The sequence below is a fragment of the Phoxinus phoxinus genome, assembly GCF_949152265.1.
Source record: "Phoxinus phoxinus genome assembly, chromosome: 14".
Taxonomy (NCBI): domain Eukaryota; kingdom Metazoa; phylum Chordata; class Actinopteri; order Cypriniformes; family Leuciscidae; genus Phoxinus; species Phoxinus phoxinus.
Genome location: NC_136889.1, coordinates 21,529,666 through 21,549,105, shown reverse-complemented (window position 1 = coordinate 21,549,105; position 19,440 = coordinate 21,529,666). Strand labels below are relative to the sequence as shown.

The 19,440-nt window shown below is 39.3% G+C and overlaps 1 protein-coding gene across 2 annotated transcripts; it reads right to left on the bottom strand.

Moving 5' to 3' along the window:
- Positions 1-28: 28 nt before the first annotated feature.
- On the bottom strand, positions 29-14,679 carry phf3 (PHD finger protein 3). 2 transcript variants are annotated; one of them, XM_079634849.1, is made up of 16 exons: positions 14,549-14,679; positions 12,039-12,304; positions 11,840-11,953; positions 9,620-10,880; positions 6,101-6,344; positions 5,302-5,344; positions 5,026-5,146; positions 4,730-4,886; positions 4,508-4,624; positions 4,164-4,292; positions 3,939-4,077; positions 2,902-3,085; positions 2,656-2,803; positions 2,481-2,570; positions 2,196-2,391; positions 29-2,114 (listed from the first exon to the last, which is right to left on the bottom strand). In XM_079634849.1, the coding sequence occupies exons 2-16, from the start codon at positions 12,277-12,279 to the stop codon at positions 481-483; spliced, it is 4,818 nt and encodes a 1,605-aa protein (XP_079490975.1). In that variant the 5' UTR covers positions 12,280-12,304; positions 14,549-14,679; the 3' UTR covers positions 29-480. The 2 variants fall into 2 exon arrangements, with proteins under 2 accessions (XP_079490975.1, XP_079490976.1); XM_079634850.1 differs by having other exon boundaries at positions 14,485-14,644.
- Positions 14,680-19,440: the final 4,761 nt, after the last annotated feature.

Sequence of the window (19,440 nt, the reverse complement as noted above, 5' to 3'; positions counted from 1 at the left end):
CTTTAAAAGACAAAGACTTCCATTTCAGTCGCTTTACTAACAATAAAAACATTTTATTATGAACTGTACATAAACAATGTGCTGAATATGCACATTTCTGTTGTGTGACAAGCCAAAATGTACAAAGAAATATTTGTCACCTGAAACATAGAAAATACTTAAGCCAAATTTAGAAAAATTAAAACCGAAAAATAAAAAGAGAAGCAAAAGAAGCTGTTCTCATCAACCATGGGATGTCGTGTCTCATGGCAACAGTAGTTTCATTTTCTGGACAACCAGCTGCTTGTGAAGATAATGTTAGTGGATACTTGAAAAGCCAGGTAGGGAAAATGTACAATTAAAAACAAACAAATATCTTTAAGATTTCAAAAAGAAATGGTGCTAGCTGCTTTTCATACGAAAATCATTTTGCAACTTTATAAATAGTTTTCTTCTACGGTGTTACAGATTTAAGGAAGATGGAGCGGTTTGATGCCAAGATCACGAACGCCTGTCTCTCGAGTCTCTCTTGTGTTTCTCATAATCAGAGTCCCGCCTGTGTTTGTCTCTGTCCCGGTAATGGCTGCTGCTGTGGTGCCGTTCTCTCGGTTTCTCGTACCTGTCCTCTTTTGAGTGGCGCTCTTTATGACTGTGACTTCTGTCCCTGTGTTTTTCCCGATCCCTGTCGTAGTGCTTGCTTTTGTGATGGTGTTTGTCATAGTGGTCTCTATCTTTATTGTCCTTCCTGTTGGTCTCGTCGTCTTTCTTGTAGGTTTCTTCAGAGCGTCTGGACGGCTTGTCGCCCAGGTCGCTGTAAGACTTCTCCGAACCCTTGTCGTCTTTGCTGAGGGGCGAAGAGGTCGGCAAGCTGGACTCGTATGTCAAAGAAGGTGCAGGGATAGTTTGGGGAGGGACGGTTTGAGACCACGGTGGAGCCAGTAAGCGAGGATCGCTTTGAGGGAACATCTGGGGAGGCGGCGGACCAGGAGGAAATGGGAAAGGTGGAGGACCCTGTGGTTGATGGGGTAAGTAAGGTGCAGGATTGGCTGGAGGAGGGTAATATTGGGGATCAGGTGGACCGGCATGGTACGAATGAAAAATGGGTGGACTGTAAATTTTAGGGTTAAAAGAAGGAGTCCTAGACTGCTTGAGACCTTCGTTCTTCCCAATGGATGAGATTGTGGTGATGGCTTGGATGTCCTCTATGGCTTTGCACTCTTCAGGGGGTTGTGCAGATGGTTGCTGAGTAACTTTCTGCTGAGACTTTTCTGAATTGCTTTCCGATTGTTGCAGTTTTAACTCAGTAGGTTCAGCTAATGAAGACACTCTCTTTAAAATACCAGAAGGAGATGTCTTCAAAGTCTTGGTGGGACTTGATATGACTTCGTTTTTGGGAACAGAGCAAGAGCCATCAGTAACAGTGTCTTTCGATACATCCGATGAAGTGGTTTCGCTTGATTCTTGAGTAGCTGGTGCAGCTGTGCTGCTAGACTTTATCTCCTCTTTGGGTTTAGCAGTTGCGAGTGAGGAAAGGAAACTCTCTGTTGAAACATCTGCAGGTTTGTCACTCAGAGAAAGTACGACTCCACTCTCTTTCTTTTCTGAGCTGGTCTCCAGACTCGAGCTGGACGGCACCTGTTCAGTTTTAACAGCTTTATGGTCTTTTTTCTTGATAACGAAGCGGTCAAGTCGAGAAACACTGGCTGTAGGTTTAGGATGGGTTGCTGCATGATTTTCACTGTCAACTGTTGGAGTCTTGGAGACTGGTGTTGTAAAGTCACTCTTCAATTTGTCACTTGAGGCTGATTCCGTGTTTCCAGGCAACTTTAGCACACCGGGAAGAAAGCGCAAAGAAACATTCTCTTCTGTCTCCATATCCAATATTGGTTCTTCGTCAGCTGACTTAATTAAGTCTGCAGTGTCTTTTTTCTGTGTGCTACCAGGACCGCTGTTAAAACTTCGCTCCACATCTTGAGCCACAGGAGCTTTCTGTGAGTAGTCGACCTGAGATTTGCTTTCTGCCAAGAAACTTGGAGCCTCATTGACATCGTTTGGCAGGATTACCCCGAAGTCCCTTTTCAGTCTCTGGCGGATGACCAATCCAAGAAGAAGATTCGGACGATTAGTCTCCAGTCCTAGAATGTGGAGCATCACGATTAATTTTAAATATTTTGTTGCAAAAATCCTACAATTGTACCCTGCAAATAAAGTCTTACCTGGACCATCAAACGGAACAATCTGGTGGGGAATTTTTTCCGTGGAGCCGAGAGGAATGAGATACATGTCTTTAACTTGTTTGCGGTTGTTGGCAACAACACCGTATCTTCTACGGCTGCTAAAATAGGCGTACAACAAAGTATACGAGATCTCATCTTCTTCTGTGTCGGGGGTGAAGCGAATAACACAAATTTCCTGGGGAATAAACATTTAAAAGTCACAAAAAGCTTGTTCAAGTGGTCAAATTACAGATTATGACAAATCAAAGGATAAATCATTCCCACCTTTGTCCCAGAAGCACGGATTTTCTCAACATAGTCCCAGACTATTTGAGGGGAAATCCGTCCACCTACTTGGATGTTGTCCGGCAAATCCTGCAGACACAATTCGATAGGCTTCTAAAACAACAGTTCAAATGTGCGACTGACATATATAGGATGAATTTCAAAAGTCACTTACCTGTGTTAAGGGATCCAGTATTCCAGAGACAGGATAAACTTTTGTTAGAAACCTCGCCACAGCTGGCATATCAACAAAGCCGCCCCACAGACTCTCCAAGCTGCTGAGGAAAGTAGCTGTATCTTCTTTGCTACTCAGACCATCTGACCTATTAAAATAAACAAATCAAAAAGAAACAATTTCATAAATATCCTTTGAAGTCTTGTTTTGGTTTGCTTAAGTCATCTGCTTAAACAGAAATCTTACCTGGATTCAGGCAAAAAATTGAGGAGACCTTCCTCCATGGCTCTTAAAGACAGATCGTCCATTAGTGCTGATGTAGTTGTGGAGTGCTGAGATTCGTCTGTCGCACTAGACTGCCTCCTCACAACTGTTGTAGCCACTTTTACCACCTTTGTAGCGGCTTCCTCTGTAGGTGGAGCCATGCGACCTTCACAGAAACATCCACAAATGTTTAAAGAGTTCATTGTACCATTAAACATTCTACAACTTAAAAATACTAATAACTGTTTTGAGGTGCAATTTTGAGGTGAGAAGTTTAACTACTTTAACAATTAAGACTGCCTGTTAATAGACACACACGCTTGTTCAGTTTACATGCAAAGGAGTAGTTCCTTAATAGACTTAAGGCCCTGATATACTCACGATTAAGTTCTTTTTTGTTCTTTGCTTTGGGGTAAAACGCCATTTGAAATGCGCAAGCAGCGATATAATGTTAACGAACATCTGACACCGCCCACATTGTTGCGACCAAAGGTCAGATGAAAATGTAAAAATGTGCTGTGCGCTTTCCTCTCAATAACAAAATAAACTCACAACAAAATTGAGAAAAACAAGCATTGAAATGTGGATATGTTTGCACGAGCTCTGCAATTCGGCACTAGTAAAGTCATGTTTGATTATATAATAGATTGCTTAAAATCAAGCAGCTTTACGGTATGACAAACAGTTTCATCAGAAGTACAACTTCTAAAAAATGAAGCGGAGCCTCCGTGCACACCACCAAAGTTCACTTTGGCAAGCTGTTTCGTACTCCCAAAATGAAGTTCGTATTGGCCTGCCTTTGGTCAAAATGACGTCACGTCACATCAATTTAGCTTGAAGTACATCAGGGCCTTTAATTTATCAGACTTTAATTATGATTTTTTTTGTGTGTTCAAAAAAACTAAAGCTTTTCTAACTAAAGTACACCTAAGGGGATATTTTTTACTTTAGTATGTAGCCCATTTAACTCTTCACAAGAAAAACTTTTCAGAAGCTGAATTTTATTTTAATGGTTTTACCTGTGCAGATTTTGCAGTTGAGGTCAAATAGATGAGACTTGTGCAAGTTGGTGGTATCTATAGATTTCTTGGGACTGTCAGCTTTAGTCTCAGGGGGTTTTTCTTCAAGCACTTCCACAGCTTTCGGCACAGGCTCTGGCTGAAGATGCAGTAGGAAAAAACTTTTTCAACTATTTTCTTTTGGAAAATATAACAAAGCTGCTAAGAATGGAGCATAAATCTCACCTCCGCCTCTATGGCCTCTGGTGCTTTGGCAGGCTCCTGATTCTCAATTTCAATTTCCCCTTTGTGGGTGATTTTAGTAATGGGGCGTCTCTCTACGTCTCTCTGTTCTTTCTCAATCATTTCAATTGTCTGCCAACAGAAAGAGCAAAAGGTTAACAATCAATATAAATCAACATAAAAATCTGACTATTACTTTTCTGATGAACAAATGTCCTGCTGATAAATACTCTACATAGTTCACTTCACTAAGTAGGTTAAACACTTTGCAAATGTCATTTTATGTTGTCTACCAAAAAATAAACTGATATTTTGGAAATGCAACAGAGCTATAATGTTTTACTAACATGTCGATTCTCTCTTTGTCTCCAAGCAGCCAGTTCCTTAGAGGCCAGCTCTTCTGCAGTCATACGCACCAAATCAGCAGGGGATACTTCCCCCTTGAGAACTCGCTTGAATAACACCTGCAAAAGAACATTTTCATTAACACAGCATTAGATTTGGCTAGAAATGCCAACTTTCCCCATAAATACTTTAATTGAAAAAAAAGCTTGGACAGAAATTCTTACATTATTTTTTGCATCTTTCAGGTTGAAAGTCAAACTTCTGTATTTATTTTTGTATTTGCTGTCAACACCCTGAAATAGAGCAAAAAGTTCCTTCTCTATCCTTCTGGCCAACTCAGCAGGCTTGTCTGATGAAACCTTCAAATCAGACTCCTTCAGTCTATTAGAAGAGGGATGAGAGGATAAACGCTGAACAACTTAACATTACACACGTAATATAAACAAGAGGTAGACAGTTCTAAGGAAAAGCTATTGACTGGCTTTACTGGCAATCTACCAAAAAAATCACATTCACACACCGTTTCAAGAGAATCTCCTCCAGCGAGTCCCGAACGCTTCGCCTGATATGTCCCGTGGACTGTTTCTTTGAGCTAACGTGGGATATTTTAACTTTCTTCGACTCATGCTTCACATTTGGTCCTGCAAAAAATTCAACTCAATTATTATAGGTAATAATAATTTACAATTAACAATGATATTTAAAATGTATAATTATTTAAGAATATTTTTTAAGTAACTAACTTTTTTTATTTTTTTATGATAATGTATAAAATAACTGATGGAAATATCCATACCCCTTGGCGTGGAATCTTCTGAGGGTCGTCTTTCTCCTACCTCCTACATAAAACAAAGTTGTTGTTTTTTAATACTACAATATAGTACAATGACATTTAAGCAAGACAAACTCAAGTGGCCATATCGGTAGTTGTTGCAGATTTGTACGTGAGTGTGTGTAACACCTGTCCATGTGCTCACACCGTTCACCTACAATGAGTGAAACCTAACTAACCCCTTTACACCCATGTGTAAAAAAATTGAGAGAGTCAAATATATACAAACCCTTTTAAAGAAAGCTGATGGATACCACACAAATCAAAAGCTAAATCAGAAAGGACAGAACAAAATATGACTTTGTAAATCTGCCACAAGCAACCATCAAATAATTAAATTATCATGTTTTTTCCCCACTAGATTGATATAGAACATATCAGATTATATGTTTCTTCCAATTAAAGGGGGCACATCATACATTTGTTATTTTGACTCCTTGAGGACCAATTATAATGTTTTTCACGTTTTTGTGCCAGTTTCCATTAGAACAAACTCAATTCCTTTCAATTCCTCATGAAGCAATGACACGCTATTGCTAATTTGAAGACTATTTCAGACACAAACTCAAAAGGAATTTATTTATATAAATTATATAAGAGTAATTATCCATTAACGTCTATACTTTCATGCATGTTTGTTACACAAGGCTCTAGAAGTAAAAAAAAAAAAAAAGATAATTTAAGCTACTTACTTCATAAGTATTTCCTATAACTCTTTGATTTTTTATGATGACAAATGGTACTGGATGACTTGTTTGCTTACTTTTCGGAAGGGTCGTATTCCACCTGCGGTGACCGACTGCTGGGGTCTTTGTTTTTGTTTAGCAGATAACTTGTCATCTGACTGCTCTGTGGCCTGGGCACCGGTTTTCCCATCCTCTTCAGCACAGCACTTCAAGCACACATACTCCTGGTCCTCCTTTTCCATCTGCTGAACTTTAGCCAGATCCAGACCCACACAATCCCCGTGAAACCAGTCATCGCAGCGGCCGCACCCCACCATAAACCTATTCAAACAAACAGACAACAGCTGTTTTTATAAAACTCACAGGTCTGTCTGCAGCCCATTACTTTGAGCAAATACATACAGATCTTAAGTGATGCTTTTTTTTTTTTTTACAACCAAGTTATTTACATTTCAAAGAGGCATGCATTGATATTAAAATTATTTCTGATAAATCGATAATTTTCTGTTCTCTTCCGGGGGGAATACAGAGGCGTTCCCAGGCCAGCCGGGAGATATAATCCCTCCACCGTGTCCTAGGTCTTCCCCGGGGTCTCCCTTGGGAGGTGTTCCGGGCGCATCCCATCCGGGAGAAGGCGTCCAGAACAGATGCCCAAGCCGCCTCCTCTCGATGTGGAGGAGAAGCAGCTCTATTCTGAGCTCCTCCCGAGTGACTGAGCTTTCTCTGCAGGGTGGCTGGGCGCTCCCTTAGAGATAGCGTGAGGAGCTCATTTTGGCCGCCTGTATCTGGGATCTTTTCCTTTCAGTCATGAGTTATAACCCACAACTCATGACCATAGGTGAGCGTAGGAATGTAGATCGACTGGTAAATCGAGAGCATCGCAGCTCCTTTTTCACCACCAGAAGCTACACCGATCCATCTGTCAATCTACAGTTCCATCCGCCCCTCACTCATGAACAAGACCCCAAGATACTTGAACTTCTCCACTTAAGGCAGGAACTCAGACCCCATACTACCAGAGCACCCTCCACAGGTGCCGTGTTGGACACAGTCGAATGCCTTCTCCAAATCCACAAAGCACATGTGGATTGGTTGGGTGAACCCATCCATGGAGAGGGTATAGATCTGGTCCAGTGTTCCACAACCGGGACGAAAACCGCACTGTTCCTCCTGAATCCGAGGTTCTACTATCGGCCGTATTCTCCTCTCCAGTACCCTGACATATACTTTCCCGGGGAGGCTGAGAAGTGTGACGCCCCTGTAGTTGGAACACACCCTCCAGTGCCCCTTCTTGAAAGGAGGGACCACCACCCCGGTCTGCCAGTCCCGAGGTACTGTCCCCGACCGTCACACGATGTTGAAGAGGCGTGTCAACCAAGACAGCCCCACAACATCCAAAGACTTGAGGTACTCAAGGTGGATCTCCCAGTGCCTTGCCACCGAGCTTCTTAACTACCTCGGTGACTTCAGCTTGGGTGATGGACAGGTCCACCTCCGAGCCCTCGGCATCTGCTTCCTCAATAGAAGACGTGTCGGGTAAATTGAGTATTCTTTCCACTGTCCGACGATATCCCTAGTTGAGGTCAACAGCTGCTCACCTCCACTGTAAACAGTGTTGGTAGGGCCTGTAGGGCCAGGGCCTGCCAGGCCTGATTTTTTTTACCTCCACAACGACCCGGGCTGCAGTCCGCTTGGCCTGCCAGTACCCGTCAGCTGCCTCAGGAGTCCCAAAAGCCAGCCAGGCCTGATAGGACTCCTTCAGCTTGATGGTATTCCTTACTTCCGGTGTCCACCACCGGGTTCTGGGCTTGCCACCACAGCTCCACTCGGACTCACTGTCTCCAGACTCCCTTGGGATCCGGTCAGAGCTCCTCCGGAGGTTTTCTAGCACCCCTCCCAGAGACTCTGCACTGCGGTTCGGCCCGTAGGCACACACGACAGTGATTCTGAACTGCCTGATACGAGTCGTCAGTAACCGCTGTAGGTTTTCGACATCTCAAGAAAATGCTGTTGTCAGCGCTGCGAATCCACTTTGCATGCACTTCTAAAGGATGTGGACTTGCGCTGGAATTGATATGGAAAATCCAACACCATCGTTACTGTTTGAATCACTATGTACCAACTGCTGAGAAAGCCTCTGGAGCTGAAATTTAGATATGGTAATGGCCATTTCATTGCTAACACGTGTTGTCACAACAGACTAGGCCATCTGACCGAGCAGAGTAGCTCTCGGGAAAGGAGGGGTTTAGAGAGGTAATCTTCTAAACAAACCGTTTTCAGACTCTGAAAAAATTAAGTGATGTGCAATGTATATTGATCAAATTAAATCGTTTTTGACCTTGGAAGCCTGTAAACCTATTGTAGGAGACTTATAAACGGCATAATAGGGGAACTTTAAATGCTGCCACTGAGTTAAAGGATAATTCCGGTATTTAACACCTTGAGTCTATATTGTAGTTTGTTTTGGATGAAGAGTGGTGGACAACATTTTTTTGACAATGAGTTTTTGACTATAATAGAATTGGCCATGGACCCATTTAACATTGGAGTCAATGGGCATGTCCGAAAATGTCATTAAAACAACCTTTAACATTAGTTTTCAAAACTGTGCAACTCACCGAGTGATTAGTGATGTTAGTTGATGTTCCAGAAACAAAAAGTGTTGCGAAATACAGTTTCTGTCGTGTTTTCTTCGTCATTTTGTAAAATCCCATTGAATTCTGTTGAAGGACTGAGTGCTCGTTAATATAAATGCGCTACCGGAAAGGGGGCTGTTTACATTTGGTCGATGTAGTCTTTTTTTTCTCATAAGGCTAGCGAGCAAAGCAACTGTGCTCCGGGAGAGTAAGCGAAATAAACAAACAAAACCTTAATTAATTGTTACTTGTAACATGGATTATGAAAAGTGGATTATGGAGGACCCGCTCGATTTTGAGTGTTAATAAACACTCGGTTATCGCCATCATGTGGTCGGGAGTGTGCTAACGCTTCAGATTCAAATATTGAGCGGAAGTTACACGGATGTGAAGTGTCTGAAAAAATAGTTCCACTATAGCAAAATAAACGGATTGGAATCATATATTGCGACGATTTATTGTTTATAATCATCAATGAACACCACTAACCACTCAGTGAGTTTAACAGTTTTGTAAACGAACATTATTGGCTGTTTTAATGACATTTTCGGACATGCCCATTGACTCCAATGTTAAATGGGTCCATGGCCAATTCTATTATAGTCAAAACTCGAGAGAGGAACCATTGTCAAAAAAATGTTGTCCACCACTCTTGTTCATCCAAAACAAACTACAATATAGACTCAAGGTGTTAAATACCGGAATTATCCTTTAAGGCACCACAACAATATGATGTGCAGTATGAAAAATGGATATTCATTTTGAGATTATATTTAACAGGGTTATTAATTTAATAGCATTTTTAAAGATTACCTAACTTTAAATTAGTTTTAGATGATTGCAAAGGTGAGCTAAATGCAAAAATTGGAGAAATGAGCAAGCACAATTGAATATCAATAAAATAAAAACAAAAAATAATTTTGACCATGAGAATTGATTTAGAAATAAAAGTCGACATACCGGTTGTTGTTGTTGTTGTGAGGTTTCTTACATAATCCACAGTGTTTGGTGGGGTCCCACACAGCCTCGCTTTCAGGAGGAGGTTCGCCCTCGGCTTCCTTCTTCACCACTGGGGCATTATCAGGGATAAACAGCTGCGGCTCCTCTATCGAGATACTCCTAGAGTTTCTGCTCTTGTGTCTATGGTGGATCTTCTCTGCCTTCTTGATCTTGACCTTCTCCTGCTCCTCATCCCCTTGGCTGTTTGTCACAGGCGGGTTTGTTTTGTTTACCGCAGTGGGAGGATTTTGTGGCTTTTTCGGAGGGTGAGGAGACTGCACTGATTTGACACCAGGGCCAGAAACAGACGATGGTTTACGACTGATGGTCGGGGACACCGGGACAGGTGGGCTTGCGGTTTGATGCACAGGATGGCCATCCTGAACTTTTTGTATTTTTGAGGCTGATTTAGGAGCGACTGGCCCTCCTGGGCGTTTCAAGCCCACCATACCAGGCTTCCCTTTGTGATTTTCTGGTCGGCTCGTATGTATTTTTTTGTCTCTGGCATGTCTGGACACTTTCTGTAAGAGCCCTGGCCTGGTGAGATGAGACGGCTTGTTTTTGGCAACAGACAGAGCCTGTTTATGTTTCAGAAGCTTTTTGACAGCAGGCTGAACCGCTGTGCCGTTCTTGTTCCCCTTTTTGTGCTCGCTTGGCTTTTGGGTCTTGATTTGGTCATTGATTTTGCCGTCTTTCGGTGTGGCATTGTTCATATTGGGCTTGAGCGACAAGGTGCTTTTAGTGTCTTGTACTTCATTAGGGTTCACATACGGCCCAAAATCCATAGGCATGTCATCGCTAGTGGGCTGGCCAACGCTCACTTCCCCAACAACCTCTTGTGTGGAATTATCAAGTTCTTGTGTACCTTCATCTTGATTTTGTCCTAAATCCAATGTGAGGCCATCAGCAGTGATGGCGTCCTCTTGGAAGCCCAAAGACTGAAGGTCGCTCGTGCTAAATGATCCAAACGCATGCGACGGTCCAGGAAGCAGTTCAATTTTATAGCCCCCTACAGTAACAGTTAATCTCCGTAACACAACAACTGGATTCATCGAGGAGTCAACCTCATGGATTCCAAAACGGCGGCTGAGCAGGGCATCCCTTTTTGCAGCAAGGCTTTTATCTCCATCCGAGTTTCCGCTGCATGTTGACTCTTGTTCGTTACTCTCGGTTGCTTTTCGTAGAGGACCTGGGCGCCTGCCTCTGACTCGACCACGGCTCGCTGAAAGAGAAAAATGGTTTCAATACACTGGTAGCGGCAAAACAGAACAGATGATCAGTCAAACGGGCAAAAATATTAGTTCCAAGAAAACCCAATAAATTCTCAGGCATAACTAATATCCCAATGCAGCAGACAATGCAGAAACCACATCAAAAGATGCCAAAAGGAGAGTGCCAAAATTTCCAATTATAAATATTTTTAATTAATAACATTTGTCTTTTTGGGGGGGCAGACAGTCACTTGCAGCATCATATACAGTGAAATGCCACCTGTCAGAAAAATGTGCAATATTTATTCTACATGTATCGCCACAGAGTTCTTCTAATTGTTTTCCACCAGTAAAATTAGCTAAAAGAAAGGAACTTTAGAAGACAAGAGTCCCTTATAGAAGACTATGGGCTGGTTTCACAGACATGGTTTAGATTAAGCCAGGATTAAGTCTTAGTTCAGTTGGGACATTTAAGTAGCTTTTGTAATCCCTTTATATGCTTTTATATGTCCTAGAAGAAAAAGAAAATAGCTGGTGTGCACCTTGAGACAAAACAATGGCCCTGACATATTTTAAGAAATGTCAGTGAAAGTTGCTTTCAGTTCAAACAGCTCAAACACACATTTTACTTTGGGACTAGGCTTAAATCTCATCTGTGAAACTGGAGGTCTGAGAGCCATTTAAAACGGTTTTAATTTTAAAAAGTACATAAATTATATATAAATAAAAATCATTAAGTTGACATTTTAATGTTTATTTTATTGTTAGAATTAAATAATAAATCGCTAAATAATTTTGAATGCAACTTTAAAAAAAAGTTTAAGCTAATTACTTTATTTACTAATAAAGCAAAAAAAATGATGGATAGTTGCATAAAAACAATGTACTTAGGGTTCATTCTGAACAGCAGATTCAAAACAATCCAAATTCACCCAGTTGTGTCCCTGTTTTTCCCTTATGTTATGTGCACCTGTTTGTCGTCTCTGTAGATGACTTGCAGGTCTCCTGCCTCGTGAGAAGCTGGACTGACTGTGTTCTCCATCAGATGGACTCTGACTAGCACCTGCTGTTGTCATGTCATGATCTGCAAAACGCACCGTCGAAGTTAATTGCAAACTCTTTTTCTTTTTTCTTTATTAAACTACAGACTTCAAAAGCAACTACTGTACCTGCTGAGCTTCCAAGCTTAAAATTGACATCTTCATTTTCTAGAAGATGAAACTGGGCGCTAGCAGATCCAAACATTGGATCTTTGTCACTGAGCATGTTCTTCAGTGAATCTTCGGGGTGACCGTGACCCGTTTCAAACTCATCACTTGCTTCACATTCCAGGTTCTGTCCGAGCAGCAAGGAATCATCCAATTGGTCACTGGGAACCAGATGATTGAATGGACCACCAACTATATCCATGAATGCCTGCACTGTACGGTTTGCTCTGGAAGAGACAAGAATTATAAATGTATCTTTATCACTGCATAATCTTCTAAGATGTACTATTTTGACAAATAAGTTAGATGACATGCTCCATTCAGTTCTCTAACTACTTCTGACAAAAAAGCACAATCCCACAGTTTGATTGCCATTCAAGTAAAAACCATACAGAGATATAGGGGAGGTCGGGGCTAGTTGTCACAGAGACTGCATCTCAGTAACTACAAGTCCAAAGTCCAATTGCACAAATGTTTGTTTACTCTAGCAAATGTTTTATGTTGATTTAAGGCTAGTTTCTTACATTAAAATTACATACATATACATCTTTTTTTATTCTGTCCTAAAAACTAAATTTAATATTAGATTTTTTTTAAAAATCTGTTTTTTTAGTGAACTGCATTTTGTTTTCCTATAGACAATAATAATGTTCAATAGCTTTGGAAATATTTTCAAAAGCTTTTTTTGTAGCCAAGAATTCAAGATTTTTTAACCTTTATTAAACTACTTAAAATAACACCCATACAGTACTATGTAAAAGTCTTTTAACAAAAAATTCTCACACACACACACAAAAAGTTTAAGCCAGTAACTTAATATTTTTGCTGTAGTCAGTGTGTCAGTAGGAAAACTCAGTTTACATTTCTAAACATTTGTTTTGTCATCAATTGTAGTACTCCAGTGAGATTAAGGAGTCTGACCGTTTACTCCACACACAGAGATCTGATCTCATCGAGTATATCTGGGATTACAGAAAAATCTGTCTTGAAGACACTTGACGAAACCTACATCCAAACCTACAGAACTGTGAAAAGTTTTAGGCACTTAGAAGTGCTTTACAAAAATTGAGAATGCTTTCAATAATATGTCATAAATAGATTTTATTTATCAATTAACTTCTGTTAACTAAAACAAATCCATATTTGGTGTGACCACCCTTTGCGTTTAACAGCTTTTGTCCAGGTACACTTGCACATAGTTTCACAGGTAGCTTTGCAGGCAGGTCTTCGAGTGTCTTGGAGACACAGTCACAGTTCTTCTGGATTTAGTCTGTCTGTCTCCGTTTTTTCTGTTACTTCATGTAATCACAGATAGACTCATTGATGTGGAGCTCTGGCTGTTGTCAGACTCCTTGTGTGCATAAAGTCTCGCTGGATTATAAGAATTAATGGCAAAAGGAATGTTTGGAAATGTAAACTGATATTCCCTACTGACACACTCAATATATATAAATAACAATATATATAGCCTAAATAACTGACCTAAACCCATTTATTTGTGTGAAAATACTAACATGCCTATGACTTTGCACAGTACTGTTAGGCTATATATACATACACACACACACACACAATTTCCTTTCAGCTGCTTTTAAAAAGTTTAAAGTAACATTTTCAAATCATTGTAATGCCACAAAGCTTGGAAGCATTTAAAAAAACAATAATTAAGTAAACAAAGTATGTGCTTATACAAGCTTTATATACAGAAATATTCACTGGAGTAAAAAGTGACAACTCGCCCCCGCTCTCCCCTACTTGTAACAACAACCACAGAACTGCTTGTCAATAAATAAGAAGAACAAGCAAACAGATAAAGGCATCATAGAATACAAACACTTTATATTAAAACTCACTGCACAAGGGCCGAATGTTGCCTTGCATGTCTTAAATTAAAACGTTTAAAGTCTTATTCACAGGCATTCAGGGTAGACTGGTAAGGGCCACTGGTGTTTATATTTTGGCTAAAGGTCGGCTCACGTGCAGACAGCTAGCGCATGCGGCCTTGAACAGCTCGCACATTGTTTGACCCTCTATGAACAGAGAAGACAGCTTTAAGAAACCGCTTCAGCTTGTGCAAAAGATGCTTTCGTCGTTTAGGCAACGGAGGGCATCAAAAAAACTCACAAAACAAACACAACACCGCTTCCGCGAGCACCAGGGGGCCTTTTTGCAACCAGCCTTCGTGTATCTCATGCGCTTACTGGTCCGAAATAAACCCACTTTAATCAACACAATGAACTCGACAATGCCCCATAAGAGTGCATATAAAGTTACCGCCACAATCGACGCGGTTTTTGCACAAACTCGCCTCGAGTCAGGAGTTGCGTCGCGTGCACGAAGGCCTCGCGCTTAACGGACGAAGAGCGTGCACGCCCACTCCGCGCGAGAGGCAAGATAAAACACTCACCGCGTTTGTCACTGTGATCGAAGAGCCCGCGCATAATTGGAGAAGGAATAGTATTATCGCTTACGGTGTTGGGACGCCATATGGGTTGCTGTTGTCGTTAATGCCACAACCTTTTCCGCTTGCGAACTGCGGTGGGACACAAGTAGTACTTCCTGTTGACCCTCTGAGCCAGCAAGCAACTCGTCGTGATGTGCTGGATCTGTCGGCAGGGGGCAGTGTGATAGCGCTGTCCTTCTTCTTCTGGCGTTTTATGGTGGTTGGCAAACTTTCCCGCCACCTACTGGGCTGGAAGATGGACCATTGATGGAATAGGGAGGACTAAATAAATAAACTTCAAATTCCTATTAAACAGACCTAGCTAAGTATCTCATTAATGCATTATATGTTTTATAATGATTCAAGACATTTTTTAAGCAGTGTTTTTCTATAGGCCTACCCATTTCTCTAAATTTCTTCCAACAGAAATACCCTTTCATTTTCATAAGCAATAGCTACAATATATAAGTACATGCTCTAAGTTTCTGCTTTAGCTCTTTCCAGTTCCATTCAGATGTGCGTTTAACTCATAGATGTGTATAGAAGATATGTATACGTAGATGCCTCATTACACCACCTCATTAGATATTCATACATGGAATAAAATCTGGAAACTTCCTCATAAATATAATCACAAACAAAATCAAAGAAATTTCACTTAAACTCATTTAAAAATATTATCCATGTAATTATTATCTTGTGATTGATACATTTTGTGGTCTATGTGTTTAAACATTTTATCATTTATTTTGGAGTTGTCCTCATTCAGTTTGTTTTTGGTCAGATCTCTGTTCCTTTATTAAAGCTTTAAAAATGTGTTATCTGTTTTTTTTTTCTCTTATGACAAATCTTATCATAAGGTATATTACTTAATTAATCTGCTACTTCTTTTAGCTAAATTTATTAATAAATGTAAATTTGGAGGAAATAAGAATCTGAATAATTTCCTTCCGAATCTCGCAGAGACGGAGAGCTTGAGTATTAGCTGTCCATGAGCTAGCGGCAGGAGCAACTTTATCACTCTCTATGGGCTTTTCCCTTGACTTTATCGGACTTTATACCTCCACGTCCCCCCGATTGCCTGCAAGCTAAAATATGGTAATTTCTCGACTGTGCGACAGAGAGTCGCGTGGCTATAACGCAATCGTTAGCCTATTTTTACAAAAAACTGCTTCTACGGGGCCATAACGTAAGATACAAAGTAATGGAGCCTTTTATACATTGTCGTGTTTTTTTAGAAATAAATAATGGACAAATGGAGTCTTTAAACGCCTCAGAATTAAAGTTATTCGCTCTCAAAGTGACGACAAAATGAATGGGAGTCAATGGAATGCTAACGGCAGGTGATGTTCTGCTACAATGGCGGCCCCCGGGGAGGCTTCAGTTTCCGGTGTTGTGCCGAATTTCGACCCCCTGCCAAAAATATTACCCCCCTCGTTGAAGTCAGTACCTGATTGCCTAATCCTAACCCCTCCCCTAATCCTAACCCCTCCCCCACAACTAATCTTAATCCTACCAATACTAGGGGGGTAATAATTGGGCGGGGGTCATAATTCGGCACAACACCAGCAGATGGATTACCCCCTTGTTTTTAATCTGTAGGCCTAAGCATTTTCAGATTTTGTTTAACTTTTAATTTTGTCACTGTTTATTTATATATTTGTCTTTTTTGTTTTGTTTTTTGTACCCCCCTTGACTGTAGTTGTAATTCTTTAAAATCAATAAAAATGTATTTAAAAATAGATATTCATAAAAGATTCATACATGCATACAAAACTTTGGCCTGTGGAGGGCAGTAAAACGCTTAGCAGCATTTCAACGGAATTCCTACAAGAAGAAGGAGAAGGCTTTTTTTTTTCTTTCTTTCTTTTTTTTTTTTTTTTTTACAAATTTGTACAACTGTAACATGACATCCCAAAAAGATGGTTACTAAAAAGATTGGGTTTACAATACATAAAGAAAAAGAAAAGAAAGAAGAAAATATTAGGCAAATATACAATAATATTGATTTAAATACAAATAAATAAAATAAACAAATAAATAATTGATTATTACTTATAGAAAGTTGACAGCAGATAAATTTCACATTTCAAGAAGCTTCAACTCTTTAGCGAATATGATTGTATCTCAATAAATGTTGTTATCAATACATTGGAGAGACTCAAATGAAAATCAGCCAAAGACCTTCAGACAAGGTTTAGTTAGAAGTATGCATTTTACTTTTGTGAATATGAAATTTACCAAATAAGATCATGAGGTTCATCATACAATTACCAGAAGCATATTTTGATTCAAAATATGTATTATAATAACATCTTTGGATGTTATTTCACAATTATAACCAGAAAAAATGCTTTTAATTAACACCAATAGACCTGTGGGAATGGCTTTTTATCACAGAATGATATTCTCTACATTTAATAGTAAATTACCATTTATTCATAAAATTGTCATAAAAATGAAACTGAGCTGATCTAAAAGTAAATTAATTTATCCATCCAACTCTGTAAATAAAGATATTTCCGGTTAACTGTAATATAAGCATTATTTTAAAATATATTAGATTGCTTTATGTGGGGAAAAGTTATGTACACAACATAACTTCCAGGCCTTAAGAGCTTGTGGATAGAAGTTGGATAATGCCACGGGCAGTTGCTAATAATCGCACAATAACAAAAAAACGCAAACCTCCAACCTTTAAAAAAAAAAATGAAGAAGTCTGATTTAAGTAAGCAATTCCTGAGCCATTTTACTTTAAAAGCGACCGGATATATCTTATAAATTATTTTAAAGTCAGTCTTATTCTTGTATATAACAATGTGCTTTGAATTAACTGTAATAATGGTACAGGTATTGCTTACATATATTATTGTATTCTCTACATGTACAGTTTAACTTATATTTGTAAGAAAGCTTTATATTCCAAGAAGTTACCATTATTATCTATAATATCATTCACAAACACAATGCCCTTTTCATGCCAATCATACAATGATTTCCTATTGATCATGATGACCTTATTGTACCATAAGGTGGAGTGGAGAAAAGGTATGGGTGAGTATCATTTTCCAATATTGGAGAATTTGTTTGTGGAAGTTTGATAATTTAACAGGAATTTTGGTCACCTCAAAATCACATTGCTTGCTAAAGAAATCAAGCCCTCGTAGAAGTACAAGCTGATAGACAGCAAGAGGCAGTAATGCAACTTTTTGGATGCCAACTGCCATAAAACACCAAGAAGAAGAAGAGGAAGAAGCCTGCATTTATTTATTTGTGTTCCGGTTTGTACGTCATTGGTGCGTGACGTGGGGTCTTCAAAGTGTGTGTGAAAAGTAAACATTCTGCTGTTTTCAGGAGAAGGGTCTGACTGCAGAGCCGCAGAGCAGCAGTTTCACCCCAGCAGTTTTACACCGCGCATGCGCAGTTTCACTACATCAGTTTTACCCGCGCGTTTTGGTTTTAATTATTTTTTTATTTTAATTATATTATTTAATTATTAAATTGTATTCTTGGTAATGTCTCCCAAATTAATAAAATATTTGAAATTATTGTAGGCTAACTAGTTTGTTCAAGTCATTTGTTTCATCTGTGTTCAAGTTTACACATTAACCCCAGGCATATTTAATTAACTTTTAAGAATTATTTGACTTATATTTATATTGATTTAAGACTAATAGTTTGCCTTTGAATGTCTATTCGGAAGTTTGTATGTTATACCAGGCATTGAACAATTAAGTGTGTAGTAGCTACAACCAGGCTGTTCGTTTTTGGAGGAAAAAACGTAAAAGATTAAAGTGTTCATGACACAAGCATTGTTTTATTTCGGTAAAGGATCCTGAAGGCCTGCGAGCAACAGTAGGAGCAAAACATAACTAATAAACCAAATTGGTAACAATAACCATTAGATTGTTTTAGGACAGAACAATGTGACAGCGCATGCGCGGGTATAAGTAAATTAAACTTATACCCGCGCATGCGCTGTCACATTCTTTCCCACATGTAATTCTTTCCAAAAAAAAAACAAAAAAACATGTAATTCTTTCCCAAGCTCAAGGACGCTTCACAATAACAGTAAATGGCAAGCAGTTTACACATAAACGGACAATGGACATTTGCCCAGTCCAAGTAATGAGCGATTGCAGTTGCAAATCACATTACATTTGCAATACAAACATACAATTTGTTGTATTGAAATGCGCATGCGCGGGTAAAACTGTTGTGGTGACACTGCGCATGCGCTGTTAAAACTGCTGTAGTGAAACCTATTTTTTTACAGTCTATGAGTGAAACCTATTTTTTAGAGATAGATATGGTAGTAAGATATAGTAAGGCGGAAGTTAAAAGTATAATCAAAGCAGAAATGAGAAAGAAGTGGCAAGAGGAGTGGAATATGGAAACAAAAGCGAGAATGTATTACAGCATCCAAAAGAGGGTAGGAGACATGAGAGAAAGTAATAGGAATAAAAGGGAAGAGGACATTATTTCAAGAATGAGATTTGGGCATACTGGATTAAGTAGTACGCTAAAAATAATAGGGAAACATGAAACTGGGATGTGTGAGGTCTGTAATATTAATGAAACAGTAGAACATGTAATTATTGATTGTCATAGGTATAAGGAGGAAAGGATGAGGCTGAAAGACTGGTTAAGTAAAGAAAAAATTAGATTTGAAATGAAGGAAATATTACAAATGAATTCAGGGAGTGTAGGGTATAGAGCAATATTTGTGTTTTTGAATAATACAGGGCTTATTAGAAGGATATGAGTTTAGGTGTTTTTGAAAGTTGTATATAATAATGATGTGAGTGATAATGTTTTAATATTAATAATGTTATTAGATATTTATGTAGGTATTTATTGGTTTTATTTATGTATTTATTTGTATATTTAAAGAGTAGTGAGTAAATGCTATTGTGATCC